Source organism: Cervus canadensis, chromosome 3 (assembly GCF_019320065.1).
Source record: "Cervus canadensis isolate Bull #8, Minnesota chromosome 3, ASM1932006v1, whole genome shotgun sequence".
Lineage (NCBI taxonomy): Eukaryota > Metazoa > Chordata > Mammalia > Artiodactyla > Cervidae > Cervus > Cervus canadensis.
This window is the reverse complement of record NC_057388.1, coordinates 70,802,725-70,815,575: the sequence shown is the minus strand read 5'-3', so window position 1 is coordinate 70,815,575 and position 12,851 is coordinate 70,802,725. Positions and strand designations below refer to the sequence as shown.

General features: G+C 49.9%; 1 protein-coding gene across 7 annotated transcripts in view; it reads right to left on the bottom strand.

Moving 5' to 3' along the window:
• Positions 1–1,381: 1,381 nt before the first annotated feature.
• TNS3 (tensin 3) overlaps positions 1,382–12,851 on the bottom strand; it is a 219,415-nt gene continuing 207,945 nt past the window's right edge. For 6 of the 7 annotated variants that reach the window (XM_043463431.1, XM_043463429.1, XM_043463425.1 and 3 more), the window contains 6 exons: positions 12,684–12,761; positions 11,856–11,933; positions 7,938–8,106; positions 5,733–5,801; positions 5,606–5,632; positions 1,382–4,210 (listed from right to left, as the gene is read on the bottom strand). In XM_043463431.1, the coding sequence (XP_043319366.1) occupies positions 4,066–4,210; positions 5,606–5,632; positions 5,733–5,801; positions 7,938–8,106; positions 11,856–11,933; positions 12,684–12,761 (566 nt within the window). In that variant the 3' untranslated portion in view covers positions 1,382–4,065. The remainder of the gene's footprint in view (positions 4,211–5,605; positions 5,633–5,732; positions 5,802–7,937; positions 8,107–11,855; positions 11,934–12,683; positions 12,762–12,851) is intronic. The other variant, XM_043463426.1, reaches the window with a different exon arrangement.

Below are 12,851 nucleotides of genomic sequence, written 5' to 3'. Positions count from 1 at the left end.
AGTGAGGCCTGGGGGCATTGGGTCTCTGACAGTTCTCTCTGTAGTCTAGGGCTGTGGTGACAAATCCAGAACGTGTCTTTGAAAGTGCACCTGTAAGATGGGTAGAACCAGAGCCCCTCCGCTTTTACTCCCTGCTGTGACACTGGTCAAGGGTCCAGGGCCTAGTGAGAACCTTCTGTTGGATAAGATTCAAGCCACCTCCACCTGCTCTCCCTTCCATTCTCAGCACCAACCCTGGGGCCACGGCAGGTCCCGCTTCACAGCACAGCCCCCTGGACATGTCAGCAGAGCAGAAAGCAGAAGACTGCACAGGTATACCCAGCTGTGAGAGAACTTTTGAGGTTTGGGGAGAGGGCCAGCTCCTTATCAGTCCATAACCAAAATGGGCCCAGGTTCTGTTTCTTTCCTGAGCTGGAGCAGAAGAAGCCCTGAGGGTTAAGCCACGTGGATGGTCGCCTCAGTCCTGAGCCTGGACAGGCCTTGGCCCCAGTGTGCATCACAGCCAGGACCCAAATCTCACACGCACTGGTCATACCCAGCTTCATCTTCCTTTCTCGTTATAGGCTCTGGCATAGCCAGTGGAACTGAGGCCACCATCCAAGTGGCTTAATCCCCCTGGCTTCTTCTGCTCCAGCTGAGGAAAGAAACCTACCCTAGAGGGCAGAAAGCCAGCACAGTGGGGCTCCACCTAGCTGGGGGATGAGCCCAAGCTCACGAGAGCCTACAGGGCTGTGCTAGGGCTGTCACCAGCATCTATTGAAAAAAAATAAGTGAACCCACTGGACTTTCGGGGCTTCTCTGGTGGGTCATATAGTAAAGAATCCGCCTGCAACGTGGGAGACCTGGGTTTGATCCCGGGGTTGGGAAGATCCCTTGGAGAAGGGAACAGCTACCCACTCCAGTATTCTGGTCTGGAGAATTCCATGGACAGAGGAGCCTGGCAGGCTACAGTCAATGGGGTCACAAAGAGTCAGACACAACTGGACTTTTTATATTCAGATTCAGCATCCTCTCTGGTTAAACACCTGGGAAGCCCCATTAGAGGCTGATCTACACTAGGAGCTTCCTCCTACAGCTACTGGATTAGAGGCTTTATATCAACATCAAAAACGTAGCAGCACCTATGATCAATACCACATGTCATTATTAAATTCTTAAAATCTGAATACAATTTTCAAGTCTCTGGGCAGAAATCAAACTATATTCCTGAAGGAAAAATATAGAATATGTTTGTAAGTGAATTCACTCTTTCATACACAATCCCCTTCAAACTCCCAGATACACACACACACAGGCATATTCAGACACGCACACACACCCATCCACACTTGCACACACCCTGTCAGGTACTTCCATCTAACACCACAAATGCTTGCCTCAGTGAGGCTTATCAAGTTTATACTTTTATTATACTCTGAATAGAGGTGATATTTAAAGAGCAGAGAAAATGACTATACAAAGGATTTATAGAACATTCATTTACATACTGGATATATTCTTTACAATATAAGAAAAGTAAAAATATCCACTACTAGGTAAGGCAGAGAAGGAGACAATGAGGTCTCTGATGCCAAGAATACACACGGAGACCCTTAAATGCAATGTGACTTAATACGTTTACAGGTTAACACTGGAGGAATACAGCATAGGTTAATGAGCAGGTTAACAGGCTCTGGCTATGAGGCTATGATGCTAGTGGGGTGCAGTCCTTGTGCACAATCCAGGACAGTACCCCTGTGCCCATGGGCACCCCAGATGCCTGGGGATGTTCCTTCCCTGTCTGCCTAGAGCCAGTGTTGGTGGTGGGGCTGCCCAAGGTCTGAGCACAAAGTTCATGGACTCGTCTTGTTCCATTTTATGCATATGTAACACACTGTTGTACCAGCTCCTCAGAAACCAGGAAACTCGATTCCTTTCATTCCTTACTCCAGAGGGAGCCAGTTGCTGGGAGGAAACTTCCTTGACCACTGAGGGTAAAAGGCTCAGCTGCCAGTCAGTTTAAAAACCAAATGTCATGGCTTGCGTGATCTGGACGAGGACAGCCAGGGGCGGGAGAAGGTCCCTCTGTGATTGGGGAAGTTGATGCTACTAAGTCCGGAACCCCTCATGAGCCCTTTCTTCCTCTGTCAGAAGGATAAGGGACCTGGCTTGCAGCCTCTGGGTCAAACTTGTGGACCAGCATCTCAGGAGGAGGCCCCTTCGGGGGCCAGTACAAACCTCTGCTCCTCTTCACCGAGTTCTGCTGTAAATGAAAAACTGAAATGCTAGACGCCCCCACCCCAGCAACCAAGGCATCAGGCCTCTGGGAGATGCCGGCACGTTTTCCTTGGCCATGCCGCCATGCGTCAGAGAAGAGGGTCCACAAGGACCAAGGCAAACATTTGGCACAAAAACGAGGCACTTGTGTTGGTGCATCACTAGGAGCTAAACAGTGGACTCACCCACCTGCTTTCACACACACACACACTCACACACACAAATGGTGCCCACTGGATTCGGTGGATCCCACCTCTGCTGTCGCTGACTGTCTCTGCCCCACTTGAGAAACAAAGAATCCACAGAGCACATTTCCAAACACTAGCGTGATGACTGCTGCGGTGATTCCTGGTGTTTGAAGAGCTGGTGCTTGATTTGGGAAGCGGAGGAGATGGACAGTTCTCCAGGGATGGAGAGCTGCGGCGTGAACGTCTGGGGCGATGGGGAAGGAGACGGGGGCTTTATGACGATGTTGTGCAGCTCTGTCTCTTGCTCTGGGGAGCCTGCAGGACCACTGGCTTCTCCCAAACCTCTGACCACTGACAAATTCAGGTGGACAGACCTCCGCTCAGCAACATGCACATCGGCATAAACAGCTTGTCTGATTTGGTGCCTAAGATGATGCAGAAGAGCTGGGAAACAGTGTTAGAACACCTCCCCTTGCTCAGGTGCCAGAATACATGGATCCCAATGGGAGACAACAGGTAGGGTGGAGACAGATGAGCACTCCTGCAGGTGAACGGTTCTAGCGCGGTGATCTTTCCCAGGCCCCGACGGCCGAGGACAGCGATGCAGAGCAGGCCTGAGTCTCAAACTAATCGTGTCCCACCCCTCAAGACCTTCCTCCCCAGAAAGGCTGTATCTGCAGCCAGGAAACCACATGTGGATGGTCAAGCACTCGAAAGGCTGCTTGTGGAAACCAAATATGGATGGTCAAGCATTCGGAAGGCTGCTTGAGGCAAAGCCAGTTTTGGCAGCCGCCCTCGGGCAATGACAGCTGAGAGCATGGCCAAAAGAGTCCACTCTGCACTCCTGGTACACCTGACCGGGGGTAGACCTCGTCTTAGAACCCTGACCTTGGCAGACGGCAGCATGTAGACACCAGTACAGCATAACAATGGCAAACTATTATCATAAATAACGTGGCACAAGTAAAATATAAATTATATGGAAATGAGGCTTTCCTCCTATCTTCTCACTTTCCTCTCACGGCCCAGTGCACCATTCAGACCTGGTATGTGAGCGGAGATGGGGAACTGTCCCCACGCTTGGACTCCAGCCTCACCGTGACCAATGTGACCTTTCTTGTCCTCACCGCCCATCACATCTTCCCCTCGCCCACGATGCCATAGTGCTCCAGGAGGGCCTGACCTGCACGAACCTTCAACCAACATGCATCCCCTTCTCAGGTTAATCAATATCTCCATTGTGGGAGGACAGAGGCCCTGGCATGTCCACTGGCCAGGAGTGCTCTGACATGGCAGTGATGAGGCACTCAGGGTCACGGGGAGCGGGCTGGGCTCCCCTCCTTCCCATAAACACCAGAGTGTGAGGAACAGGGGTCCCCACATCTCCTTGAATTGTTCTTTCCCAAGTGGTGACTGGATGGGTGCACCTGATGTCCAACTTCCTCTGCCCAGAAAGCACTGGGCTACAGAAATGCATCCATGAGCTGCGCCCCTCAACTGAGGCCACAGGCGGCAAGGTTGTTTGTTCTCGTGTTTGAACAGTCGGAGGAGCCCCTTTCCCTCCTGGTGCTGGACTACCAAGGTCACGTCAGCCCCTCTGGAGTCTCTGGGCTGTGAGGGCTCAGATCTTCTTAGGGGAGCCGATCATGACCTTTGACACGAAGTTGACGATGGCGCTGGCCGGCTGCTCGGGGTCGTGCTCTGCAAACAGGTGGCATACGTTGTCCGTGGCGCTGCCCTGCTTCCGGGCCACAAATCCAAAGACTCTGCAACAGGAAAGGTGGGTCAGCATGCCAGCCGAGGCCCATCCCTCCCACAGGGTGCATGCCTCCGCTTCTTCCCTCACCATCATCGCCTCTAACTACCACCTCTCCAAAATCTCGGGACCATATCCCCTGCCAGACACCTGCCCGCACACCCCCTCCACGGCAGCAGGGAGGATGCTGTGCCCAGACTTCGCAGGGGAGGAACCTGAGGGGCAGGGCTGGGGAGGGCCGGCCATGAGACTGGGACCTGAGCTGAAGACGTGGGTCTAGCCTGGCTGGAACCCTCCAGACCCGTCAGTTCCTGGGCACCAGTCCCGAGTCTCTGGGGAGGGCCTTTGCTCCACCACAGGAGCTGCCTGTTCTCTCCTCACACCATCAGAGCAGACGGGCGCAGACAGGCACACACACTTGCGGATGCCAGCACCCCAGTCTCAGTTCCTGGGGCTGGGGGGGGCTCTGCCTAGATGCCCACACTCCCAGCCACTGGGGCTGGAGGATGGGGCTTCTAAAAACACACCAGGGCCTCCCTGCCCGGGCCACATATGTGCAGGAGAGGAAACTGTCTAAAAGAACAGCACAATCTATTTTTTCTGAATAAGCTTTTGTGAGGCCCAAACAACACAATAACTACCATTATCCAAACCCAAATCCCTGGATTATCCCTTATCTAAGGTCCTTCTTCTCTTTCTCAGAGAAATGAAGGATGTTTTTATCTGACCTGAGTGGGTTCCACCCCACAGGAGGGACAGGCCGATGGCTCTCAAGCGACCCTCCAGGGCAGCGCAGCCCACGTGTGGGGAGTGCAGTTGGTCCTAAGAGCCAGAGTTGGGGTGGCCCGGGGGGGTACTGCCCCTTCTGGGGACCTGGGGAGGCCTCCTAGCACTTTATCAGATGCCAAGACAAAGCTACAAACACAAAATCAGAATCCCAGGCAAGGGCTCCTGTGGTGAGACATTTGCGGTCATCAAATTTAGGTGACATGGAGATGCCCACCTGTGGGGATGTAGACAGCTCTGGAGGATCTGAGGTTACACGGGCAGCAGGGCTGGGGGACAGCCACGCTCCCTCTCGTCTGGGAAGCACTGACGCCTACTGCACCCACGCGGCCCTCCCTCCTAACACACCAACCCCCTCCTCAACTGCTGGAAACGCCAGGCAATCTGCTTCATGCTATTTATACCCTATTTTATGGGTCAAATGGAAGTGTTGCTCATTCAGAGAAGAGCAAACAGAAAAGTTAACCCTCGGCAGGCCCTTTCTGCATAAAAAGAACACTTGCATTTTCATTTAAAGCCAAATTCAAACCCATAAGCATTATTTGTCATCCTCCTCTTTGGAGACCTGGAGTGGAGTGAGTGTCAACTGAGAGAGGATAAAAGTGGGCTGGCAACGTACCTCGAGCAAGGGCCGTCTGTGACCCACCTTGCAAATCAGAGAAAGAGAAGAGTCACGTTAATTTCTTTATTAACTTAAAAAACCAAGGAAGCACGTGCATCGCTTAGTAGGGATACGGGCATCTTACTTTCTGTCCTGTGGATCCAGCGCACAGAAGATCACGCTGCTCACGGGGTAGTGTCTCCGGAAGAAGAGCCTGCAGGGACACAGGGGAGCATGAGCCCATCTGGGGTCTTGCAGTGACAGTGCTGCCCTAGGAGGGCCCCCCATGAGCAGGTTTGGGGGGACAGAAGCCTATTTTATGCTTTTACTGGTCATCTGGAGAGAAGAGTAGAGCGTACATTTGTTAGAAATCAGCAGACATATGAAGCTTGGTGCTTGGGAAGGAGCAAGTCTTGGGGTGAAGGCAAGCACCGTGAGGAGCAAAATGGAGAAACTGCATCAAACTGAGTGAGGCCTGGCCTTCCTGCCTTCATCCCAGGAAACCACCAACTGTCTAGAGCCTTAGATGACTGCCTGTGAAAAGGGCTTCAGTATAGCCCAACATTCTCCTGCCAGAGGAGCCCAGTCACCCCCATGAGGGATCTAACGGCCTGCTGTAAACTGTGCACATTAAATCTACTGGGAGGTGCTGCTAATGCCAGGCCAGTACAGCTGCTGGGGGAACCATCAGAGGACCCCTCTGTACTGGTCCCAGCCCCGGTCACTCGTCCTTTGCTTCACGGCCAGCCCTCCCTGCTCCTCTGAGCTGGCCAGCCCCGTGTGCCCCACTCCGGCTGGACAAGTGCCCCCTCCTCCTGAGGAAGGTGGTGTCCCCAGAGGCCAGCATGAGGGAGAGGCACGGGCAGAGCCAGACACCTTTCCATGGGGGATGCTGAGGACACAGCCCCCTTTATCCAGCATCAGCTGTACAGGCATGCTCTGTCTCTGGCAAAAAGAAAGATCCTGAGTGCTGTGGGGGCAGACCATCCCCAGGGTTTTGTAAGCACCAGGGGAAACTAGAGGTTCACAAAGAGCACACCGGTAGCAGAAGAAAATAGAGGCTGCAAAGGAAGGAGCCGTGCTGTCCCGCCCGACCCTATGTTCATGCTTCGGCTGAGCCAGGCTGGCAGCTTGTGTCTATTTCATTCGAGTCACAAACATTCCAAGACACTTACCTCGGTGCAGCTTGAAAAGTGAGGGAACCGAGTGTAAGGCATGCGGGACCTGCTATGCGGACCACTCGGATCAAAAGGGGAACAAGGACCCCAATTTGAGTGGCAGGACGCACACCCCATCCCACACTCCCCACCTATTTCATCCTGAGAGCAGTGGTTCAGAGCCCCTCCCAAGCCCAGGACTAGCTCTGAAGCAGGGGTCATGCTGGGAAGAGCTCCTCAGGCGCTGGGGTGGGCGCTGCCTTTCCAGCCGGCATGGGGACTGGTGGAGGCCTACCCCTCGAAGCTCCTGCCACCACTCTGCTTTTAGGGCAGCCGATCGGGCTCCCTCATTAACCACAGCAGGCTGTTTCCATAGCAAATACAAAACTGCCTCTGAAATGCCTTTGATCCTGAGGTCAAAGGCTCTGCTCCTGGAAGGAGCATGTCTGCCATTGTTCTGTCCAGGCACCTAACCCTGCTCTGTGCTCCGGCTGGGGCTCCACAAGTGCCCCCCTCTCTATGAATCTGCGCATCTAGAACCCATTCAGTGATAGCTTGGAGGGAAGTCCCTAGAAACTGAAACAGCATCTGCCTAGATGCTGCCTAGATTTCAAATGTTGCTAACTAAGATATAGTACTGTACAGTATCTATATAATAGTTAATAATTATTAACATAAATTATTCTTTTATATTATATCTATTAACATAATATATATTAACATTAACTACTGAAATAATATCTATCAAGGTCACACTCTTACCTGAAACAGGATAACCAACTGTTAGAAGTAATGACACTAAAGCAAAAATGAGGAGAGTCTATCATAGTCACTGAGTGTTTTTGCAGAAATGACTTATAAGATCTTTGCATTTGCAGATTACATACACACTGTGTGTGTATCAAAGAGATACTCAAAGATCTCTGTGTCTTTTTAAAAAATTTTACTGATTCCTTAAAAAATCAGCATGTGGGCCAAATGTTAATAGTTTATATGTGTCTCTGAGGACATACTGAACATCAGGATAAAGCACAGACTGACCGGGTCATTGATTTGTTCCTGGACCGCAGAGCTCTGCCGGGGTGACCACCACATGTCCAGGGGCCTGGGCAGAGCTGGTAGGAGGTCTAACCCCAGGTGAGGCCAGAAGCCTTGCGCGCCCACCCCAGCAGCCCGGCCGCGGGCACACTCACTTCCTCTGGTTGTCCGTCAGGGTGATGCCCTGGGCCGACACCTTGAAGTGCACGACTGTGGACAAGGGAGGCGGCTCCTGGACTAGGGTCATGCTCAGGGCCTTCTGGATGGCTTGGTGGCCCGTGAGGGACTCCATCTCCACGGAGTTCAGGTACCACACATTGCAGGCTGGAAGACACAGGGGGAAGCGGCGTTAATGCGTTTGCCAAACACAAGGGCCCTGGGGCTTATGAATGACGTGCATAAATTCGTGGCCAAGTGTATCTGAGGCAAGCACCCTTTATTTCTAATTCCAAAGGCGTGGAGAGTGAGTGACTCAGAGACACACACACCAGCACTGGAGCCAAGGAGACTTCGCCCACTGGTCAGGATGCGTTTCCAGCTCTGCTGCATTATTTATACCTGGCATCCCTGGGGGAAGGGGGGACTGGAGGCACCGCCTCAGTCTCAGTGTGGGTCCAGGTGGGAAAAGAGCCCAACCACACCTGCAGTTAAGGAAACATCCTGAGAGGGGAGCGTGCCGTCTGGACCCTAAATATCCACCCTGCATGGAGTTCTAAAAGCACAGGCATCCAGAAAGAGCTGCTGAGAACGAAAGACTTGCAGTGACTCAGAATACAGTCTGCAGGCAAAGAGCTGGGACAGCCTGTCCCATCCCCACACTGCAGGGGGCTGAGGGCTTGTCCATTACCATCACCCCTTGGAGAGGCAAATAGCTGATTGTGAATGAGGCTTTGTAAACAGCCTGAAGGCCTTTTGAGCATAGCTCCCTGCATAAGTTAATGGGTTGTTGTGACCATGGGACATTCAGACTCTGCCTCAAGTTCAGTTGTGTAGGAGCCGAGATCTCGCCTGGCTACTCCCCAGGGATGTGTCCCCCCCAGGAACGGAGCTGCTCTCATTCCCCACTCTGCCAGATGCAGCTCTGAGAGTGAGTAGGGATATCTTCAGTCCATCTCTAAAGGCCTCTAGATAGTCACTAAACAGAAGCGAAAGTGCTTTCCTGTGACTGGAGCGTTAACCGGGCTGTGTCCCCACCCAGGCTGGCTTCCTTTGGGAGAGTCTCCCTGGAGGCCTGAACAGCAACTGGCTCCGCCTCCACCCCAACTTCTGAGACTGGGCAGCAGTCACACCTGTTGGCAGGTGCGCTGCCACATGACGAAGGCGGGTTAAGAAGGACAGAAATAAAGTACAGTGCCCCTGGTGTCAAGATGCAGGGCACACCCACAAGAACCCTGTGGCTTGTCCACGGCCCTCTTAAGCTGGGATCGCTAGGAATGCGTCTAACACTGCAAAAATGGCCTGGCCTGAAACTAATAAGCAATTACATCAAGGCTGCAGGATATAAGGTAAATATACAAGTTAATCACTTCCCTGAGAACAAGAGGAATTTGGAGTTAAAAACGCAATCCCAATTTATATGAGCACCCCAAAAATGAAATAGGTGTAAGTCTAATAAAATATTGTATGTACAAGATCTATATGAGGAAAACTACAAAACTCCCACTAATAAGAGCAAAGAACTAATCTAAATATTCCACATTCATGAATAGGAAAACTCAATATATAATTAAGATGTCAGTTCTTCCCAACGTGATCTGTAGAGGCAATGAAATCCCCATCTAAATTCCAGCAACTTACTCTATGAACAAACCTACTCTAAAGTTTATACAGAGAACAAAAGACCCAGGGAAGTCAATACAATATTGAATTGGTATTGAAAACCAAATGAGAGGACTGATACTATTAATACTTGACTTTAAGACTTACTACAAAATGTCAGTAATCAAAAGACAGTGTGGTATTGGTGAAACAATAACACAAATAGATGAATGGAACAGAATAGAGGGTCCAGAAATAGACCCACATAAATATAGTCAGTTGATCTTTGACAAAGGAACAAAGGAGATACAATGTAGCAAAGACAGTCTTTTTCCACAAATGGTGCTGGAACAACTGGACATCCACATGCAAAAACAATCAATCCAGACACAGACCTTAAACCCACCACAAAAATTAACTCAAAATAGAACAGAGTAAATGTAAAATGTAAACTATAAAACTCTTATAAGACAGGAGAAAACTGAGATGACTTTGGTGATAACTTTCTAGATACAAAAGACATGATACATGAAAAGAAGTATTGATAAACTGGGCTTCATTAAAATTAAAAACTTTTGCTCTGAGAGACACTGTCAAGAGGATGAGAAGACAAGCTGCCTCCTAGGACAAAGTATTTGCAAAAGACAAATCTCACAAAGAACTGTTACCAAAATATACAAAGAACTCTTAAAATTTAACAATAAGAAAACAAACAACCCTATCGAAAAATGGACACACAACCTTAACAGACACCTTACCAAAGAAGATATGAAGATGGCAGACAAGTACATGAAAGCTGCTCCACGCCATGTCATTGGGAAGATGCAAATTTAAATGACAATGAGATACCACTAACCACCTATTTTGAATGACCAAAATCCAGGACACTGACAACACCAACTGCTGGGAGGGTGTGGAACAGGAGGGAGTCTCATGCATTGCTGTGGGAATGCAAAATGGTGCAGCCACTTGGGAAGACAGTTTGGTGGTTTCTCACAAAATAAACATACTCTTACCATCTGATCCAGCAACTGTGCTCCTTGATACTTATCCAAAGGAGTTGACAATTACGTCCACATGAAAACCTGCATGTGGATGTTTATAGCAGTTTTATTCACAATTACCAAAATATATAAGCATTCAAGATGTCCTTCAGTGGGTGAATGGATAAAGCGTGGTATATCCAGACAATGGAATATTATTCAGCACTAAAAGGAAACAGCTCTAAGGTCCTAAAAAGACATGGAGGACTCTTAAATGCATAATACTAAGTGAAAGAATCCAATCTGAAAAGGCTCCACATACTGTATGATTCTAATCATATGACATTCTGGAAAGGTGAAACCAAAGACAATAAAAGGATTGGTTTGCCAGGATTTGGGAGGAGGGATGAGCAGGTGGAGCACAGAGGAAGTTTAGGGCAGTGAAGCTATTCTGTGTGATACTACAATGGTGGGTACATGTCATTAAACATTTGTCCAAAACCATGGGCTCCCCAGGTGGCGCTTGTGGTAAAGAACCCGCCTGTCAATGCAGACATAAGAGACTCAGGTTCGATCCCTGGGTCCGAAAGAACCCCTGGAGGAGGGCATGACAACCCACTCCAGTATTCTTGCCTGGGAAATCTCCACTGACAGAGGAGCCTGGCGGGCTAGAGTCCATGGGGTCTCAAGGAGTAGGACACAAATGAAGCGACTTAGCACGCACGCATGGAATGTACACCAGGAGTGAACAGTAATGTAAACTATGTCATCTCCAGGTGACTGAGATGGGTCAGGGTAGGTTCATCAACTCTTAATAAATGTCCCACCTGACGGAGGATGTTGTTAATTGAGAGAGGCTGTGTCTATGTGTGGGGGCGGCGGGTATATGAGAAACCTCTGCAGCACCCCTCTCAATTTTGCTGTGAACCCAAAACTGTGCTAAAAAATAAAATCTATTAATAAGAAAACAGTGCCACCAGTAGCTCGCTGTCTGGGGGTTGGTGTCAGCCTGGGTCAAACTGTGGACTCATTGATCTACTTTACTATATATCCGCTGCAGGGGCACATTACCCACAGTCTATCTGACCATTTCCCCGAATGAAACACAGGCTGTGACTTTTATACCACTGAATTTGGTCTTGTTCCGCCTGTGGGGTCCTGGCCCGGCTGCCAGGACACTTGCCCCGCCGCTCCCCGCCCAGCCCTGTGGTGGGTTCTACAGAAGGAAGCCTCCCCTGACACACCAAGGAAAGGAACCCAGACTGCAGGCAAGAAAGGAATCCCATCTCTGCCCAGGAGCCAGTAGGAGAGGAAAACACATCAAGGACTGACCTGCCCCTTGCTTCAGCAGCTCGGCCGCAGAGTTGGCCGCCGTTTGCTGAGGATTTTCGGCTATTTCCTCCAACGGATCTGCAGGAAGAAGGAGCAAGAAAATGCATGACAATGTGGATGCTCATGACTGCGTCCCAGAGGGTGACAGACAGGCTCTGCAGAGCTGGGCCTTCCTCCTGGCGACAAGAGCTGCACCCAGAGAAGCCATCATCACATTTCAAGCAAAATCTGGGATGGCACAGGCCAGAAAATTACCCTTCTCATCTAAGAATTAATTTATATGAACAATTACATTTTGAAAGGTAAGTCACATCTGCCTATATTTTAAATTAATCATCTTTATGGAACATAATGCAATTATGTGAACTTGAGATGGCCTAGGAAAGCAGGGATATGCCTGATCATATGCTATGGGTGCTATTTTTAAAAATACTTTTATCATGGATAGTTTGAAACAAACACAGAGGTAAAGAGAATAGTTCATCTAGCACCTAAAGTCAACAATATCAACAGTTTTCTGATTTTGTAGAATTATAAAAATGAAATGTAAATGACCTTGCAGGTCTCTGAGTCCAAGTATTTTATACTTCTGAGCTACAGAATCTTTGCTCCACAGGAGCTTTTCACAAAGCCATGATATAAAGATATGAACGGAGGCTGAAGGGGCAGCCTTCTTACCTGACCTGACCTATTCAGGGTTTACCCACAGACATGTGATGGAAAGGAAGTTTTGGTCTGATTTTTCTCACCGAATCTCTATGGATTCCAACACCCTGTGCATGACCCCACACAGAGAGCCAGAGCAGCCCAGGGGCCCCGGCAGCGTACCTCTATCCGGAATGAGCAGTTTGCAGGGCAAAGCCAAGGGCGTAATGGAATGCTGACACACCAAAGCCGTCAGGCTCCCTGTGAATGGATGAAGAGCAGACAGGAGTGAGCACAGCCCTAAATACTGCATCGCTCAGCCAATTCATCTGCTGAAAGGAGGCTGCTGTA